The sequence below is a fragment of the Mus musculus genome, chromosome 1 (genome assembly GCF_000001635.26).
Source record: "Mus musculus strain C57BL/6J chromosome 1, GRCm38.p6 C57BL/6J".
Taxonomy (NCBI): domain Eukaryota; kingdom Metazoa; phylum Chordata; class Mammalia; order Rodentia; family Muridae; genus Mus; species Mus musculus.
In genome coordinates, this window is record NC_000067.6 from 183378535 (window position 1) to 183398976 (window position 20442).

Sequence of the window (20442 nt, forward strand, 5' to 3'; positions counted from 1 at the left end):
CTATTTGTTCAGCTCTGACAAATATTATTGCACTTTCTATCATACACAGAAAGAAACTCAAACATCTGCAATTGCCACCAATACACGGCTGTGTGATTGGGTTCCTGTTTCCTGCTGGGCTGAATTTATCTTGGCACTATTTTCACTGAAGCCAAATATTTGGTGTTTTGCAACAAAACAGATTTCAGGGTGTGGTCTGTGCAGCTCAGTCTCCAAGGGGCAGGCTGCCTGGCTTTGTCCATTGCGTTTTCAGATAAGAACTGTTTCCCTAGCACAACAGCAGCAGAGGCAGAGACTGCAGAGAGCCGAAGGCCTGGACTAGCCAAATGAAGATCTATACTACCCAGCGAAGGCCTGGACTAGCAGCTAGTTAAAGATAATGAGCCGGGTGTGGTGGTGCACGCCTTTAGTCCTAGCACTCAGAGACAGAGGCAGGCAGATTTCTGAGTTCAAGGCCAGCATGGTCTACAAAGTGAGTTCCAGGACAGCCAGGGCTACACAGAGAAACCCTGTCTCCAAAGACTCAACAAAACAAAAAGATAATGAGCCACCAATTCTCCTATGTCTCAGAACCTTTATAAAATTGGGGTCAAGGTTAAACTTGGCAAACTGACTTTATGAAGGAGACATGTTTGAATGATGCTACCCCAGAAAATGTTCTCAACCACAGACAGCAAGGCCAGGGATGTCCTCCCACGCTTGCTGGGGAGACCAAAGGCACTGTGAGGAGGAGCTGCCGCAGACTATCCCCTTTTTGGGTCTCCTATCTGCGTGGAACGGGTCTCTGGTGGCAAGTGGGCAAAGGAGTCGGCGAATGACAAACAGAAGCGGCAGGAAAGAGTGTGTAGGATCTGAGTGTAATTTTTCAAATCGAGCATCAAACTTTTTATACAGAAGAGTAACAAGAAACCAGGCAAGACACATCCACTGAGTTACAGTGACACAATACAAAAGGAATGTATACATCAAAAGATGGCGGGGACCAGGTTGCATTTGCCACAAGAAGGGAACCAGGTGTAATGCTAGTCTATTGTTAAGTCCACCACCAGGGGTTCTTAGTAAATGCCTGATTTATGCTTTTTCTTTGGGCCTAGTGAAGAAACCTGTCTGGGGTTTCCTTCTTTCATGGTAAACCCACCCATTCACTAGGCCGTTGTTTGGGTAAGACTGGCTACTGTCCTAAGTAATCACTCTGCAGACTAGCCCTGAGCTATTCTAGCTCTGTTCTTTGTAATGCCTAATTGGTTTCACTGTCTCTACTAGAAGTAAATTTGAATGTTACTGAATAGATAATATTCTTACTGAATTCCTACTGAATTCCAAGCTTGTTGGCTTCAAGAATTTTCTAGGACTTTGGAACACTGGTGGAGGCTTACCTATGTCAGAATTCAATCTTTAAAGGCACTTATAATAAAACAGTACTGAAAGAGAACACGTGGATCCATACACTAGACTAACGCACTGATAGGGTATGAGTATACAGGTTATGAGAATGCCAAGGTTCCAGGAGGTTGAGTTTCCTTGAAACTCTTTGCCTCGTGAGTGCTTCCAGGCCTCTCGGCCTGTCAAGCAGCCTTCACTGGAGTGGGCGTAGCAAGGAGCCATGAGCCAAGACAGAGAAAACATATTTTTTGTTAAAGAAAAGGTTTATTTTTTTGTTATGTGTATGTGTGTTTGTCTGTGTTTGAGTAGATGTGTATCCATGGAGACCAGTTTAGGGCATTGAAGCTGGAGTTCTAGGAAGCTGTGAGCCACCTGACATGGGTGCTGGGAACTGAACTCTGGTCCTCAACAAATCCAGTCTGTGCTCTTAACTGCTGAGCCGTCTCTCCAACCTCGAGAAGATGTGTTTTTTGGGTAGAGTGCAACCACAGCTGACACAGACAAAGGGACACAGCACATCGCTGGGGGCGTTGGTGTTTGTGCTGGCGCCGGTGTGTGCGTATAGAACTGCAAACAGACCATAAAGCCCTTACGGAGGGTGTGCAAAGTGCAGTTATGTGCAGGGAAAATGAGAGGTTTCTGTGTCTCCTGTGGAAGCCAGGCCAGTGTAAGCCCCCACGGAATATGAGGTGGTATGGGATACTTGAAGGGATGGCTGAACGACAGCGGGCTCAAACGGCTTGTGACCAGCTACTTCCCTTGTTTCTGATTTCCCAGAACAGGATATCCAATAAAAATATAATTACCAGTTACAAATATAATGTTAAAATTTTAGAAGGCATACATAAAAAGTTTAAAGTGTTAATTTTTTTCCCCTCACGAGACTCGTTAGCTCAGTAATTAGATGTGTTTAGTGTCTGTATAAAAACTGGCTGGCCATTTTATTCCCATCACGATTTTTAAGTATCATCTAAGATTTAAAAGTAGAATCTTTATTTTTCTGTTTAGAGAAACTTTATACTACAGAAAAGCCCATTCCTGTAACTAAACTTATTGATTTAACAAAGGGAATCAATACAGAAAAATATGGCAATTTCTTGAAGGATAAAGGTAAAACCTAAGTAAATACACTCGTTCCTAGAGTTTCCAGCTTCGGCCCACAGAAGATGTTCCTCGTGTAGCAGACGCCACTAGGTCATCTCACATGTTCTACATAAGTTTCACGTTTTATTTCCTTTTTTTAAAAAGATTTTATTATTATTGTGCGTGTACATAGGCTATGCACACACATGTTTATATGTGCATAAACCCACGTGTACGCCAGGATCAGCAGAGGGCAGCTTTGGGTTGGCTGGTTCTCTCCTTCCACCATGGGTCCCAGGGATCAATCTCTGATGACGGAGTTTTTGCGATGTGTGTTTTTACCCCCCCCACGAGCTATCTCACTGTCCTTCATATTTGCTTTCCTGGGGAACAGAACACTGTAGAATTTTAATGGCAAATCTTCTCATGAGGTCTCTGTCCTAGCATGAGAAAATTCCTCCCTCCCTCTCTTCCCCCATCCCTTTTTCTTTTGCAGTGTAGACCAGCTTGTTCATCTTAACTTTCCCTTTTCTGCTGACTCTGTTCTAGCACCACGGGCTTCGGAAGTTCTTTATAAAGTCTGGGTGTGCTGGTCTTGGGGGCACATATCTACAATCCAAGCACTTGGGAGGTCAAGAGAGGAGGCCAGCCTGGTCTACATAGGAAAATTCTCATCTTGAAAACAAAATAAAAGCCCATCATGAGCTCCAACATCATCCCACTCAACAGTACATTGAGTTGCTTCAGCTACGCTATTATGTCTGCCCTGAAACAACCTTCTATGCTTGAAATTTCCCTGAATCCAACCTCCAGAGTATTATTGCCTGGTTAAGCATAGAAGTGTTTGTTCCCTTTTTAGGTTTCTCAGGCTGCGCTGTGGCTCTAATTTTACAGATGAGGGAGCAGGTCAGGTCCAGAGCTAGGGTAGCCAGAAGGAGGCCCAGGTACAGCATCCTGGACTCAGGAAACAAATGGACCAGTGCTGAATCACTGCCTTGCGAGACTTTCCCTTGGGAGCCATGACACATCATGATGGTTTATTTACCCTAGACAGAGGCACAGCCTCAGATAGGAACCAGATGACAGACCAAAGGGACAATCGTATCAAAGTCCATCTTGGTAAACCAATGAGTTTATTGAGGCTACTTACAGCAGCGTGGGTGACCCACGGGCTTGAAAGACCCACTTGGCTTGAAAGACCTCCCACACAAGGACATTAAGTCTCGAAGCTGCACTCCTGGAGCTCTCTACATACCCTGCAGGCACCTTGCTGGGTTGGAAAGTCTCCTCTAGGCACCTCCATCTTCATGTTGTCTCTATATCCTTGTGGAGGAGGCCTCCGTGAATCCTGAAGGTTCAGCTTTCCCAGAAACGTAAAGATTATTACTTTCTGAGTCTCACGAGCCCCTCCTCTAGGAAGGAATGTTTCCTTGGACAGCAGTTACCAGGATATCCTTAGGGGAAGTCTTTAAAGGTGCCTTCTTGATCAGGAGAGCTGGTTGTTCTCTCTGATCATAATTGTTCTATGATAATATTGGTTCTAAATGAGGCTGGGTACGGTGGCACACACTTTTAATCTCAGCAATGAGACAGAGGAAGGGGCAGGAACAAGAGAAGGGATAGGGGCAGGGGCAGGGGTAGGGGCAGGGGCAAGATCTTTGTGAGTTCCATGCCGGCAGTTGCAAGGTAGTCAGGGCTACATACTAAGACTCTACTCAAAAAAAAAGTTAATTTGGAATAACTTTGCTTTCCAAGGACTGTGCACTCTGAACCACCAATAGGTTAATGTAGTTTCTCTGGCACTTGTCCGCATGTGGATCAGGGGATAAAAACAAAGAACATCTTGCCAGGTAGTGGTGGTGGCACATGACTTTAATCACAGCAAACAGAAGCAAAGACAGGTAGATCTCTGAGTACAAGGCCAGCCTGTCTACAGAGTAAGTTACACAGAGAAACCCTGTCTCAAAAACCAAACCAACCCAATGAAAAAGAACAAAGTATATCTATTAAAAATGCTAGAACAAAAACCATAACCCGAATAAAGGAGATTTGAAATGCTGGCTGTAGGAAGCAGGTGGAATCTAGGTATAAAGTGAGCTTGAAATCTGAATGTGGGAGAAGCTGGGCTTCCTGTGATTGGTCGCTGTCGGAACTTCGGATGATGTCCAAGGAATCTGTGATGGTTAATCTTGACTGCCAACTTGAGGAGAGTTAGATTTGCCACAGTATACACTTCTGGGTATGTCTGTGAGGGTATCTCCAGGATTTAACAGACCCACCCTGGATGTGGATAGCACTATTCTACAGGTTGGGGTCCTGGATCGAATAAACTGAAAGCAAGCCAGACCACATCTTTCTGTGATTTTGGACTGCTGACAAAATGTGAACAGCAGCCTCACACTCTTACCGACACAAATTCCCCAGCACAAATGGACTGTACCATCAAACTGTCAGCCCAAAATAAGTTCTTTCCTCCTTAAGTTGCCTCTGTTGTTTTTTCTTAAAATTGTATTTATATATGCATTGTATATGTGTACCACATGCATGCAATGCCTTGGGAGGCCTGAAGAGGGTGTGTGTTCCATCCCCTGGAGTTGGACTCAGAGGTGGTTGTGAGCCACCCAGTGTGGGTGCTGGGATCCAAATTCTTGTACCCTGGAAGAGCAGCAAGTGACCTTAACTTCTGAGCCATCCTTCCAGCCCTGCCCCTCCAGCCCTGTTTCACCAGCCACACCCCTCTAGCCTCACTTCTCAAGTATTTTGTCACATTAGTTAGAAAAGTAATTTCTACAAAACCCAATGGAAACAGATTCCATAACACAGTTGGACCCTTGAGGAGACTAACCTTAACCCATCAGAGTCTCAACAGAAGCAAATAGCTGTAGAGTTACTGAAGTCTTTGACAAAAGATGAATTCATGTAGGCTGTGGATTCTTCTACCTTGCCTCAAATTATCATTGCCTGTTGCTGCAGAAGGTTAATTAAGCTAGAGAAGGTTGGATTTATTTAGCCCAATCTACCCAAAATGTCATTTCAACTTGCAACAAATGTAAAGCTATTAACGGGCTATTTTATATCCTTTCCTTCATATGAAGTCTCTGAACTCCAAAATTTACTTTAACCTTGTAACATATTTCAGTTTGGATAAGGCATATTAAATATGGCCATAGCACTAGGAAATGATGATTAAAATTTAACTCTAGGGGCTGGAGATGGCTACTACCACTGGGTCCTGCCTCCCACTTTTCAGTATGATAATATGGCAAGTCCTTAAGGGACCAATTCACTGATTAGTTGAAAGCTTTAATGATCTGTCTCTGGAAATACCATCAGATACTCTCTGACGAGGCATTTGAATGCAATCAGATTGAGAATTAACATTAACCATTACAGTCCCCTTAGGAAAAGACAATGTAAACTTCCTATAATCTATAAATGTTCACAATAGAACTAAGCCTTAACAGACTGCAAAAAACAAATGGAAAAATCAAAATTTAAAAAACCAGAAAGCCATGAATAATAAGACATCTGTGAGATGATCCACATTTTAGAATTAGCTGAAATAAAATTTAAATTACTCCATAAGCTAGGAGTAGTGGCCCACTTTCTTGATCCCAGCACTTGGGAGACAGATGCAGGTGGATCTCTGTGAGTGTGAAGGTAGCCTGACCTTCACAGTGACTTCCAGGACAGCCAGAGCCACACGGCAAGACCCTGTCTTGAAAAAGAAGTTGAATTACTTCAAAGGCTTAGTGAGAAGTGGTTATAATGAACAAATAGGACATGATGACATAGAAGTGAAAACTTTCTTTGACAAAAAAAAAAATCTAAGAAATAAGAAACATGATTTGGGGACTGAAGCGATGGCTTAGGGGTTCAGAGCACAGAATGTTTCTCCAAAAGACCAGGGGTCAAGTCCCAGCACCCACGTGGCAGCTTACAACCGTCTGTAACCCTCACACAGACATACATATAGGTATAACACCAGTGCACATAAAATATAAATACATTTTTAAAAGAAAAGTATTTTAGGGCTGGAGAGATGGCTCAGCAGTTAAGAGCACCGGCTGCTCTTCCAAAGGTCCTGAGTTCAATTCCCAGCAACCACATGGTGACTCACAACCATCTGTCATGAGATCTGATGCCCTCTTCTGGTGTGTCTGAAGACAGCTACAGTGTACTTGTATGAATAAGAATAAATAAATAAATCTTTAAAATTATTTTAAGTGAAAAAATAAGGAAACAGGCTGTCAGAAGATTTTTACACTTCCAATCAACAAAGAGTTAATTGAAAATAGGCTAACAGGAATTATCATGCCTAAAGGTCAGAATGAGAAAAATGAGCAGAATTTCTATTACTAATATCTCTTAATACTAGGTGGAATTACAGACATATAATTAGGAGTCCTCAAAGTGTCTGAAAGCAAGGATATAATTGAATAAAAATTTACTGAAGGCAAAAAAATGTTTAAACATTTTTCCAAACTAACAAACAAGAAACTGATGGGTCTAAGAGACTCAGTGTATATAAAGTCTAATAAAAAAATCACACATAGATCAGTATACTACTGCTGATAAATAATCAAGTTGGGAGAAAAATGAAAGCAACCAGAGACAAGTAAAACACCGCCAATCAGTAAAAACAGTTAAAGTTTAATCTTATCAGAAATGAGACTAAAAGTCAAAGGGAATGTTTAAAGAGCTGAAAGAGAAAAAATCCTGCCAGCCCAATAAAAATCTTCAAAACTGAAATGAAAACAGAGACAGCAGCAACAGGACCTTGCTTCTAGTAATGCTAAAGCGAACTCCAGAGTAAAAGTCGACGTTTCCGTGTGGAAACAGATCAACACTTACTTTATATTATGTAATAAATTTAATGTGTAAAAATCATTAATTTCTATCTATTCTATGAACTTAGCTGAATGATCTTCTATGAGCTCCTGGTTGGGGTGTCTCACATGACTGTCTTCAACCATGAGTTGGGTTGAAATAGCTTCATTCCATTGTCTGATGGCTGTGTTGTGGTAGCTAAACTGATTAGAATAAACCTATCTCTCAGTTAAATTATCTAGTCATGTATCTCAAACTTGTTGACAGATGTCCTCCTTAACAATAAAAGCCAAATGTGTAAGGCATCTTAAAACCCAGGGCTAGCATGGGTAGAGTGACACTTATGTCATATCTTCTTAGTAAATCAGACAAACTTACTGCCTAAAGATAACTGCCATTCATCATGCACAGTTTGAGCTGGGAGTTTGTGCAGGGCTTAGCTTGACTTTGATACACTTCTGGTCAACTGGAACCTCTCACATAGCTGCATTCAGCCAATGACTGCTCTAAGATCTGAGAGGACCACCTTTTTATCTTCTTCATGTGTTGGGAACCAAGGCCCTGCACTTTGCGTATGGTGCTAATATGCCAGGAGCTCTTTATACATCTGGCCTCTCTCTCTCAAGATGGCTAGCCTGGGTTTCTTTCCATGGTGGCTCAGGGTACCAAACAAGGAGGGAAAAGGTGAAGTCATGCCTTCTAAAGCAGTTTTTCCCCAAGTCTCAGCCTAGGGTAGGAGCCTAACCCATATACTTCAGGAAAGTTGTAGTTGGATAAAGGTCTTCTCTAAACTGCCATGCAAGTTGGCTCTGACTTTATGCTTTTATTTTTTGCCACATTTTTTGTGATGGAGTGAAAGTTATTTGTGACATTTTCAATTGCTTGGTTGAATGAAGCTCATTTTTTAATCCAGGAAAGGTTCATAGGAATAATATTTTCTGAGACACTTTCAAAGCTTCCAGAAGATGTAGTTCATCACCATGACTTTAGTGAAAAGCAGTTGTACTTTCCTCCCCGTTGTAATACACATTCTTTAAGATTGGAGTCTAGAAAGCTGCTGTAGAAAGCTGCTGTGCAGACCCCTTCTCCAGACATTATCATCTAGGACTGTGCTGTGGGAACAGGAAGTGGTCTGAACTGAAGTGGTCTGAACCGGAAATGGTATGTAAGGACTAGAGAGAGAATGGATGATGAAGAGATGTTTGAAAACTTTGACATTGAAAGACCTCTGAAGGGAGACCCTCACTCAAGTCTCAGGATAATAGCAGACCCCCAAGAACTCACGAGAGACAAAGCTTGATGCAAACCACATGAGGCTTTATTTGGGGGAAAGCCAGAGCTCTGGGGACGACTCATATCCCACGTAGGGGAAGAGGAGTCGACCCCAAGGGGAAAGGGGTACCAGTTTTTATAGGCCCTTAGGGGGGAAAGGAGAAGGAGGGAGTAGGGGATTACCCAATCTAAACAATGTCTATTCTCAAGAAATGGGTATGGGAGGGGTACAAGGAAAGAGTCTGCTGCAGGTGCAGCAACCCTGGATTGGCCCCAGCTGTGGTTGCTGTGGAGATTTTCCGACTCTTCCTCAGCAACCAATATCACAAACACCTGGCAATGGGCTTCATCAGTGGGCACACACATGGGTTCAAGGAACGGTCAGAACATTGGCAGACACATGGGTTCTAGGAGTGGCCAGAGCATTGTGTACCTCTATTTTTCTAAACCAGTGAAGCTAGTTCTGCTAACAATGAATCTATTTTGCCAATTTCAGGGCTTCTGTGACCTTTTACATTCTGCCAGGATCTTTCAACATCACAACATCCTCCCACCCCTTTTTTGAGACAGGGTTTCTCTGTGTAGCCCTGGCTGTCCTGGAACTCCCTCTGTGGACCAGGCTGGCCTCGAACTCAGAAATCTGCCTGCCTCCCTCCCTCCTGAGTGTTGGGATTAAAGGCACGCACCACTACTGCTAGTATTTTCCCCCATTTTTATGAGCATGACCAAAATCAGCTGAGTCATTTTGATAAATCAAGATTCCAGATGACAAGCTAATCATTATCTTGGTGTGTGTGTGTGTGACTGCCCCTCCTTTGTCACATAGTTTAGCTTTGCCTGTAGTTAGGAGTATAGGTTTAAAGGCCCAGGCATAGAGGCACATGCCTTTAATCCCAGCACTTGGAAGCCAGACTGATTTCTGGGTTGAGGCCATCCTGGTCTACAGACTAAGTTCTAGGACAGCTAGGGCAATGCTGAAACATGGTCTTAGAAACAAAAATAAAACAAAACAAAAACTCAGCAACAAAAAGAAACAGTAAGGGCAAAGACACAAAGAACTGTATAAATAACTTTTCTCTAGTGCCTATGAGCACTGCATACTGTTTACATAGAAAACACGGAATAAAATACCCATCGCATTAAAAAAAAAAAAACAACTCTTCATACAAAGTCTTTTTATAGACCCTTAGGTTTCTATGATACTCGGATTCTGTTCTCGAGCAGTAAATTCAAAGTTCCAGAGGAGTCCATGCCATCACTTATGCAGCCTTCAGTACGTTCTTTTTTATTTTAGTTCCAATAACTTTAAAGTTGTCTTCCTGTAGCTTTTACTCATTAATGCGTGTTTTCACCACTGGTGCCAGTCTGTTCATTTAACGGATCAGCCCTTGAAAATACATCTGCCATTCTCCATGGTCCTTTTCAAAGGCTTAACAATTCCACTATCTACCTCCAGAATTAACACATGGCTGTGAATGTCTCTCATGAAAGTGGGATCCAGACCCATCCCTACAACAATCCACGTTGAAAAGGAAAAAGATTCTTGCTCAAACTGTGAGGCAGGAAGTCACTTAAATCAGATGCTAGCAGCAACTGGGATCGGCTATGCGTTCCCTTGTCACACTCGACTTTGCGATGGAAATCTTCCAATTTCGTTAAGGCTCAGGCTAAATTGTCAATCTGGGCCAAACCAATGGGGAGGCGGAAGTCAACATCCACTTCCGGGCCTCGTCCGGAAGCCTCTTCAGAGCTGGATAGGCTCTGCATCTTTCCCACAGGTAACGCTCCTGTGGGGGCGTGGCCACGCATGCGCACTACCTGAATGCCCACCAGGCTGGTTCTGCGCAAGCTCCCAGGAAGCGCTCGTTAACTGCTTCCGGACAGGGTTTTCCGGGGCGGCGAACAACGTGGAGTCGGGCGACTCTGGAGCTTGGATTTAGCGGCTCGCGGGCTCCGTACGCCTTGCGCTTTCAGTGAAACAGGAAAAGGTGTGTGAGCCTCCTGCTTGTTCCTTCTGCGGTTTCCTCTTGACTTTGTGCTCCTGGGCTCTGAGACCGTAAGTTACAGAGATCGTGAACTTTTGGTTACCGTGGCAACAGCCACCACGCCAACCTTCCCCAGGCCAGTTTGAGTCTTTGAGGGCCAAGGAAGGATTTGCGTTGTCTCCTTACCGTGTGTGGTAAGGTCGATTTCTAATTCAGGTGCTATTTCAAACTTTTTCGCGGAACGGCTGAGATTGATTTTTTTTAAAGGCCTAATCTGGATTTAAGGCGGAGAAACAAAATTTGAGGCTGGCCAACTCTTTGGGAGATGGGTCAGCAGGTAGTGGCAATTACTGTCAAGCCGGGTGAGTTCGATCCCCGGATCTACACAGTTGAAGGACCCCTCTAGATGATTCTCTGACCTCCACGCGTGCGCCGTGGCTTCTTCCGACAATAAACAAAGTGTAATATTAAAAAAAGAAATCGTACCGGGCGGTGGTTGCGCACGCCTTTAATCCCAGTACTTGGGAGGCAGAGGCAGGCGGATTCCTGAGTTCGAGGCCAGCCTGTCTACAGAGTGAGTTCCAGGACAGCCAGGGCTACACAGAGAAACCCTGTCTCGGAAAAAAACAAAACAAAACACCCCCAAAAAGAAAAGAAAGAAATCGTTTGTCAGCAGGCTTCAGGTTCGATCTCTAGCACCGCAGAAAACAAAGAAAGCAACGCCAGTTGATAAGGGTGAGGGTACCGAACTAGGGTGATGCTGTGGGATTGCAGAAGGGAGGGACGCGTTCAGTGGAATTCGTAGCTTCAGTATTTGATGGATACGCAGAACAAGGGTCTTGAGCATTTTGACATTTAAATCCATGTCCAGTGGCATGTAGCTGCTTTTGTCGAGTCATTTCTTTGCCATGGGCCGCTGCCGACCCCCTTACGTTTTTTGTCATACCGGCTCGTCTGTGTGCTTTGTGTTTCCCAGACTTTTGTCTTCACCGTTTCTCAGTCCTAACTTGGAAGGAAATACGGTTGCTGCTATGATTATCTTAGATAACTTATGGGCTATTTATGTGGTTAAGTTCCGAATACATACTAGCAACTGCTGCTACTGTACGTGCGTGTTATATATTCTTTTTTTTTTTTTAAGATTTATTTATTTATTATATGTAAGTACACTGTAGCTGTCTTCAGACACTCCAGAAGAGGGCGTCAGATCTTGTTACAGATGGTTGTGAGCCACCATGTGGTTGCTGGGATTTGAACTCCGGACCTTCGGAAGAGCAGTCGGGTGCTCTTACCCACTGAGCCATCTCACCAGCCCCGTGTGTTATATATTCTTAAGCTTCTTTCTGTAGCTCGAGTTTTTTACTTTGCAATTAAGGATGTTTCGTTTCTGTATGTACTTGATACATAGCTGTACTGTATTTTTTTAAAAACGATTTTTATTTTACTTTTATCTTCTGTGTATGAGTGTTTGCCACATTTATGCACACTGCTGTGTACCTGTTGAGGAGGTTGGATGCCTTGGAACTGGGGTTCCAGAAGGCTCTGAACTGCTGTATGGGTGCTGGGAACTGAACCCAGGTCCTCTTGAAGAACAGCAAGTGCTCTTGGCTGCTGAGCCATGTCTCCAGTCCCCACTCTTCTTTTTTTCTTTTTTAAAGTGGAACTTTAGTTTCACCTGTTGCCGACCTAAACAGATTGAATGCATACTTAAAAAAACAACCTGACAGGTACAATGAGTTGCTACTCAAATGATCCTCATTAGACAAAGAGGTAGCTGCTTCAGTTTCCGGTGGGTTAGCATGTGCTGAAGCTAACTAATACTCTCTGGAATAGATGATGAGTGATTTCGGTGAAGAGTTGACAAAGCTGGCTGTGGCAGAGGATAACCCAGAAACGTCGGTGCTCTCTAAAACGGGAATGCATTTCCCATGGCTTCACAAGCACGTTGAAGCTGTAGGTAAGTGAGACAGCGTTGAAGCTGTAGGTAAGTGAGACAGCGTGGAAGCTGTGGGTGAGTGAGACAGCGTTGAAGCTGTGGGTGAGTGAGACAGCGTTGAAGCTGTGGGTGAGTGAGACAGCGTGGAAGCTGTGGGTGAGTGAGACAGCGTGGAAGCTGTGGGTGAGTGAGACAGCGTGGAAGCTGTGGGTGAGTGAGACAGCGTGGAAGCTGTGGGTGAGTGAGACAGCGTGGAAGCTGTGGGTGAGTGAGACAGCGTGGAAGCTGTGGGTGAGTGACACAGCGTGGAAGCTGTGGGTGAGTGACACAGCGTGGAAGCTGTGGGTGAGTGACACAGCGTTGAAGCTGTGGGTGAGTGAGACAGCGTTGAAGCTGTGGGTGAGTGACACAGCGTTGAAGCCTTTCACTCCTCCACCAGGAAGCATTAGGAGTGAACACAGACACAGAATGGATACCCAGGCGAGTTTGCTCTTTTTATTCCCTTTTTAAAATTTAATTTTATGATTTTATTTTTATATTTTACTTTATTTGTTGTTGAAACAGGGTCTTGCTCTTTGTCCCTGGTTTGCCTTGAACTCACTTATGTTTCTCGAGCTGGTTTAGAACTCATGGTTGGTCTCTTTCTCGCCTCGGCCTCCATGTGCTGGGATTACAGGTAGTCACCTTGGTGTCTGTTTATCTTTTGAAGATTAGATGGGAGGCTCTTCCTTTTCTTTCTTACAGCTGTAGACAAAAAGGAAGCACTTCTATCTTAGCATGGGCAAAATATTGGGGCCTTAGAGCTGAAGGCGCTGTGGCCTCACTGAGGAGCACATGCATCGGACGTGCTAAGGGGACTTCTGCTGCATGGAGTGTGTTTGAGATGCGTTTTCCTTTGTTTTCATCTAGTGTAGATGCAGACAGGGTTTTCCATGGGTTAACTTCCGTCAGGCTGTATAAGGGCGTGGTGAGTGGGGTGCTGCCGTTAGTAAGTTAATCCTTAATAAATGGCATTTTTCATGTGAGGATCTGGATTGCCAAGAAATTAAACTCTTTTCTTTTTCTTTTTTTGAGACAGGGTTTCTCTGAGTAGCTCTGGTTGTCCTGGAACTCACTCTGTAGACCAGGCTGACCTTGAACTCAGAGATTTGCCTACCTCTGCCTTCCAAGTGCTAGCTTTCAAGGCTGTGCCGCCTTGCGCAGAGAAATTAAACTCTGAATAGTGATTATGGAAGCAAATCAGGTGTGTCCAATCTCAGCTCCTGTACTTTTAACCGACTGCAAGGAGGCAGCTGGAGCTTGGCCCGAGAGCAGCCCTCAATTAGGCGAGTGAAAGCTAGTTATTTGAGCAGATATTTTGCTAGTTGCCTCCGATTGTTGGCGATTTGAGGAGCTTGTTTAGTTCTTGTTAAATGCAGAGTCTGTTTCAGAGCCAGCTGAAGCGAAGTAGTCTCCATTTCTAATTAGCTTTCAGGTAATTCCAGTACTGCTAGTCTCAGGAACACGTGAGCAATTCGGCTGAGGATCCCGGCTGATTAGAGTTGGCATTAAATGGTCCGGGAAGTGCCTGGTCTGTGCTGTGGACTTCTCCCACCCACAGCCCCTGTCAAGTCAGGGTCTTGCTGACCAGCCTGACAGGTCTGGAACTTGCTCCCCAGACCAGGTTGGCCTCAGATGTGCAGCTGTCCTCCTGCTTTTGTCATGTGATTGCTGGAGTGACAGACGTGTCACCATGCCCAGCTGAGGGACTGTAGTTGTCATCATGGTTCTACTTACATTGTCCCCTATTCAATTTGCTATGTGCAGTGTCTCACAGCACTCAGTAAACTGTCTTGGCAATTTTCAGGTGTTATATACATTGTTAAGTTTAATAGTTCCAAATGATAACATTCTCACCACATGATGGATTTTTAAAATGAAATTGTTACTTTTTTTTTTTTTTTTTGAGACAGGGTTTCTCTGTGTAGCCCTGGCTGTCCTGGGACTCGCTCTGTAGACCAGGCTGGCCTCGAACTCAGAAATCCTCCTGCCTTTGCCTCACAAGTGCTGGGGTTAAAGGCGTGGACCACCACTGTCCGGCAGAAATTGTTACTTTTAAAATAGATCTGGTAAATCTAAATCATATAGAAATGTAATATATTCTGTTACTAGTTTTCAAAAATTGAGAAAAAGCTTTTAATAGATGGAAGTTTTTAACTAATTGATTGATTAATTAATCAATTTGGTTTTTCAAGGCAAGATTTCTCTGTGTAGCCCTGGCTGTCCTGGAACTCACTCTGTAGACCAGGCTGGCCTTGAACTCACAGATACATGTTTCTGTCCCCTGAGCACTGAGATCAAAGGCAGGTGCCAACACATTCAGCTAGGTAGAAGGTTTAGAGTACTGCTTTTAAGTGTCTATCACTGCATATATACTCTTAATGTCTGTACATTGTAAGTGTTAAAGTTTGTTTTGAGTTGAGATACAACCGTAACTTTTGTTGGGACTTAAGTATTAGAGTAAATTTTAATTTTAATTTTATCTTGGCAAGATAGATAAGGGTGCCAGGTTTTCCTGAGCTACTTTATAAATGCATGGTAACTGTTCGGTATTTATCCTCCTCCCTCTGACACACACACTTGATTTTTGGGCAGAGTCTTGCTATACCCAGACTCAGTTCTCTAGCCATGGTGGGATTACAGGTGTGCACCACACAGTTTGACTATTCTGCATTTTTATTTCTCTATGGAGGAAAGATAACATCAATTCTATTACGATTGTTTCAGTTTCTCTAAGAAGTTTGGGGGTCCCATGAGGAAGTGAATGGCGATAAGTTTAGCCAGTATATCTGAAGTTGCATGATAAGCTCTTAAAAGTTACCAGTGTAGCTGGGCAATGTTGGCGGAAACCTTTAATTTCAGCATTTGGGAGGCAGAGGCAGGCGGATGTCTGTGAGTTTGAGAGGCCAGCCTGGCCTTCAAAGTGAATTCCAGGACATCCAGGGCTATACTAAGAAACCCTGTTGTAGAAAAAAACAAAAACAAATTATAAAAAACCTAAGTTACCAGTTTCAAAGCCAGGTATGGTGGCACATGCCTTACCTCTTAGGAGATAGGGCTACCAGATCTCGTGAGTCCCAGAGAAAAACCAAAAGGAAAACAAACAAGCAAACAAACAAAAAAGTTTCCAGTGAGCCGGGCGTGGTGGTGCACGCCTTTAACCCCAGCACTCGGGAGGCAGAGGCAGGCGGATTTCTGAGTTCGAGGCCAGCCTGGTCTACAAAGTGAGTTCCAGGACAGCCAGGGCTATATAGAGAAACCCTGTCTCGAAAAACCAAAAAAAAAAAAAAAAAAAAAAAGTTTCCAGTGTCTCTGCAGTTCTACATAGATTGTGAAAATCATCTGACTTGCAAAGGGCAGTGTAGGAACCATTCATTCTGCACGCCATCATTGCTGCAGGTATTATGCACATTCGGCTGTTAGGCCGTGAGCACTGGCACAGCTCTCCAGAAGGTCTGTGTTAGGAAGGAGCGGCGCGCTTGAGGATGTAGACATGCACATTGATGTTTTGTTTGGGGCGTACTGGCATCAAATCCAGAGCCTTGGAAGTAACTTGTACTGCCACTGAGCCACAGCCTCTGCCTTGGCTGTTTAACTTTGTGTGTGTGTGTGTGTGTGTGTGTGTGTGTATGTGCATGTTAAACTTATTTTGGTTTTCATGTGTATGCCTATTTATGTATGTGTGTGTGTGCCATGTATGTGGTGCTCACAGAGGCCAGGAGAGGGTGTCAGATTTCCTGATCAGGAGTTATAGGTGATTGTGAGCTGTCTGACAAGGGTGCTAGGAACCGATTTTCCTCTTTTAAGAGCATGATCTTAACCTGAGCATCTCGCCAGCGTCCACCCACAGTGTTTTAGAAGCACTGCTGGTCCCTAGCTCCTTGCTTTAAATGAGGGTATCCAGCTGAAAGGCTAAAGCCCAGAGCTAGGGGTGGTCAGGCACACCTGTAATCCCAGGAGTTTTGAAATAAGGTCATACTTTGCTGCAGAGTCAGCCTGGGCCATGTGAATACCAGGAAACCAGGAACAAAACAAAAACAGAAAAAGGAAAGGAAAAAGACAGCTGCCTAAACAGGACCTGTCAGAAGGCAAAAGGAATACCAGTCTAACCTGCCTCCTTTGCAGTGCAATGCAATGGTGTGACAAAGCCCAAGTACCCTTCCCATGGAGAGTATTAGTACTTTACAGACCTTACGATTCTTCTAATCTTTATGCACTTACTATCACTGAATTACTGGAAACTTGATCCTTTAAAAAAAAAATCTCTCTAGGGGTTTTAGAGCATTAGGAGGTAATAAAGACCATATTTCACTAGGATAGCATTGGTGCCTTTCTCCCATTTTAAACACTGGGGGGGGGGTGCTGTTTGCTTGGAAGACTCCATCCAAGTTATTTATTAAATAACTGGTAGCACAGCTCATAGTTAAGGTGTTTCATTTGTTTGTTTTTGGAACAGACTTTCCTTATGCTGTCCACGCTGTCTTTGGACTCAGTCCTGCCAGCCTCCACAGCTCTCAGATCACAGTCATGTGTCTGCATGGCCAGCTTGGGCTTTTAATTCTCCTTTGAGTTTCTCTGTGAGCTAGTTTCAAGAGTATGGGAAGACCGAATGTATAGCAGTGGTGGCTGCCTGTGTAAGACCTACCCAGGACTACCTGTCAGCATTCTATTGTGGGTTGGGAGGCCTAAAACCAACACTGTGTGACAGGGCTTGCTTTAAGTCAGTGGGCCTGGTACTGGGGAAGGCTAGGTCAGTAGGACCCGCTGCCCTTGTTAAACCTTGTGTCTATTGAACTCTGAGTTGAGTGCGTCAGTTCGAGCGATTGTCCTTGTGTTCATTGCTACAGTGACTGGAGGGAAGAAGAGGAAGGATTTTGCTCAGACGACAAGTGCTTGTTTAAGCTTTATCCAGGAAGCCCTGCTGAAGCACCAGTGGCAGCAAGCTGCAGAGTATATGCACAGTTACCTGCAGACCCTGGAGGACTCAGACACCGACAAGAGACAGGCTGCCCCTGAGGTACACAAGTGTCCATCTGTGGAACACAGCACTGCCCACCCACAGTACTGCCTTTGATCCTCCTGCCTCAGCTTCCTGGGTACTAGGATGATACCACCAAGCTGGCCTAGCCCATTCCTTTATTGTCAGTTTCCATTGTGTGGACTACCACATATTATGCATGCATTCATCAGAGGGTTCCCTGACTGTTCATGTATGTGGTATTGCATGATGCTTTCTTTAATTTCTCTTTGATAAATACTGAGGAGTGGAATTGTAGCTTATTTTTTTAATCTCTTAACATTCTACCAAACTTTTTTACCAAAGTATCTTTGCCATTTTCTATTTGTACCAGAAATATTTGACGTTATGGTTTCTCCACATTCTTATTGACACTATTGCCAGCACTCCTGATGTCCTGCTGTCTAAAAAGCCAGGTGTGGGGGTTCACCTTCCCTGCAGGGAGACAGAGGCAAGGTTTTCTTTCTTTCTTTCTTTTTTCCAAAGACACCTGATTTTATTAATTTCTTTTAGGTTGAGAGAGAAATAGACATTTGCTCCCTTAAGAAAGCAGGGTTTAAGTTGTCACCAAAATGTGGTCTGAGAACAATACATCATTACAGTTTGTCTTTTCTGATAGTCTTAGATTGACACACTAAATGCACAGCACATACACTCGGTGTGGATGAGATTTCAGGGAATGCAGACATGTCTGCTTCAGCGTTTCCATGGGAATGGGGTGGTGCCAGGGAGCCGGCCCTGTGGGAACCGGTCTCTGAGTTACCCATTTTAGGCTGAGGTTAGGTTCACATTTAATATGCATCTTTTTTGTTTGTTTGTTTGTTTTTTAAAGTACTTTTAAAAGTATTTTATTGGGATCTTCAGAAAACTATGCATTTCCAAGCCATTATATAGTCTGGGCAAGATAAGTTTTTATTTCATTGTCTAATACTCATGTTCAAGTGAGGCCCTGGTTCAGTCTGGGCGTAGGGCAGCCAGCACACATAGCTCACACCTTACAGCCTCTCATGTTCAGATAACTGGCAAAAAAGCAGTAAAAAGCCGTCCAACTTGTCAGTGCGTAGCAGCAAAGCCCTTCACAAGGCAGGACAAAGAACTAGCTCTCATTAGACAGGATTAAGATGCATCTTTATGGAGCCTTTTAGAGAGCACTAACTTAACCGTGACACTGCTGTTCTTACCTGGCAGAGTGGTTTGGATGAGAATGCCCTGTAGGCTCTGGCATTGAATACTGGTTCCCTTTTGGGGCACTGTTGGGAGGTTCAGGAGGTAGAGCCTTGCTGGAAGAAGTCTGTCTGTCACCAGAGGCTTTCAGAATCAAAGATCCTCATCATTTCTAGTCTGCTCGCTCGATCCTCATGCTTGCCATTCCAGCTGTGAGCCTCTTGCTCTTGCCGTCATGGTCTGGCCCTCTGGTACTGGAAGCCTGAATACTCACTTCCTTGTAAAAGTTGCTGTGGCTGTGGTGTTTGATCACAGCAACAGAAGCGACACCAGTACACCGGTATTTTGAGCTGTAATGATTATCACCTAGTTAAGAGTGCTGGTTTACTAGGTGAAGTGTGGTAAAGCCTGCCAGTGCTGGTTTCCATGGAGAGTAATTATAGGTTGCTTTTAAATATAATCAGGAAAAACAAAATGTTGTAGGAAGAAACTAGATTGGGTAAGGATTTATTATTTTGCTGTTTCTGCTTTGATAGATCATTTGGAAGCTTGGAAGTGAAATTCTATTTTACCACCCCAAAAGCAATGTGGAGACTTTTAATAGCTTCGCTGACCGGATGAAAAATATTGGTGTCTTGAATTATTTAAAGGTGAGAATATAGACTTGTAAATTTAGATTTTTTTTTTAGTGTGTATTTGCTGTTAATTGCTTGTATCAGTGCTAAGATGGAAAACCATAGGAAATGCATGTGAGCTGCTGGTAAAGGAGAGACGGGAGAGCCCTGCTGTGATGATGCTCACTCCTTGTTTCTAACCATCGTCCATGTGATCTGATTGCAAGCGTCAGTCTGCCTCTGGCCGTCAGAGCTGAGGCTGCACTTCACTGTGTACATAGGCCAGATCCTACAGTTGCTGAAGTTGCTTGAGCTGAGCTGGCATTTTTGGAAAAAACAAAACAAAACAAAACAAAACAAACCTGTGGAACAAGTTAGGAACTTGAACATGTTCAAATGTAACATTCCAGATGTTTGTATAGAACCTTCTCTCTGAATTCTTGTCTTTTAATAATAGGTTTTTGCAAAGGGAACTGAGAACATTGCACAATATTATAGCCCTTTCTTTGTATATACTCTTAACTAAAGAGCACTAGTGTTCTTTTGTAATTTTATAAATAATTTATTCGTTTTTGTTTTTTTTTTTTCCAAGACTTTAAAGCTGTGTAAGAGTTTGGTCACAAGTTGAGTAATGGGACGGAAGCCATACGGCCTGCAAAACTTAAAGTTTGCATTCCTGGAGCTTGGTTTCGTTGTTATGTGTTTGACTTTCTGATTTGTGTGTGTGATGTGGTGTGGTGTGTGTGTGTGTGTGTGTGTGTGTGTGTGTGTGTAAGTCTGGAGGTCTGAGGTTGACACTGGGGATCTTGGTCATCCTCCACCTTACTTATTGAGCAAGTTTCTTGCTAAGCAGAGCTAACTGGTTTTGGCTATACAATCTAGCTAGCCAGTTTGCTCTGGAGTCCAGTGTCCATCCCATGTGCACCTGGTTCTTTTTTTTTTTTTTTCCCATTTTTTATTAGGTATTTACCTCATTTACATTTCCAATGCTATACCAAAAGTCCCCCATACCCGCCCACCCTCACCTCCTCTACCGACCCACTCCCCCTCCTTGCCCCCTCCCCCACCCTCCCCCCTCCCCCCCCCCTACCCCCTCCCTCCGCCCTTCCCCCCCCCCCC

The 20442-nt window shown here is 43.9% G+C and overlaps 1 protein-coding gene across 4 annotated transcripts in view; it reads left to right on the forward strand.

The window, feature by feature from the left end:
- Positions 1 to 10350: 10350 nt before the first annotated feature.
- The window catches only part of Taf1a (TATA-box binding protein associated factor, RNA polymerase I, A), a gene marked incomplete in the record, with an annotated part of 21317 nt that continues 11225 nt past the window's right edge, over positions 10351 to 20442 (forward strand). For 2 of the 4 annotated variants that reach the window (NM_021466.3, NM_001277957.1), the window contains 4 exon segments: positions 10351 to 10556; positions 12387 to 12510; positions 17376 to 17545; positions 19246 to 19359. In NM_021466.3, the coding sequence (NP_067441.1) occupies positions 12387 to 12510; positions 17376 to 17545; positions 19246 to 19359 (408 nt within the window). 4 annotated transcript variants of the gene reach the window in all.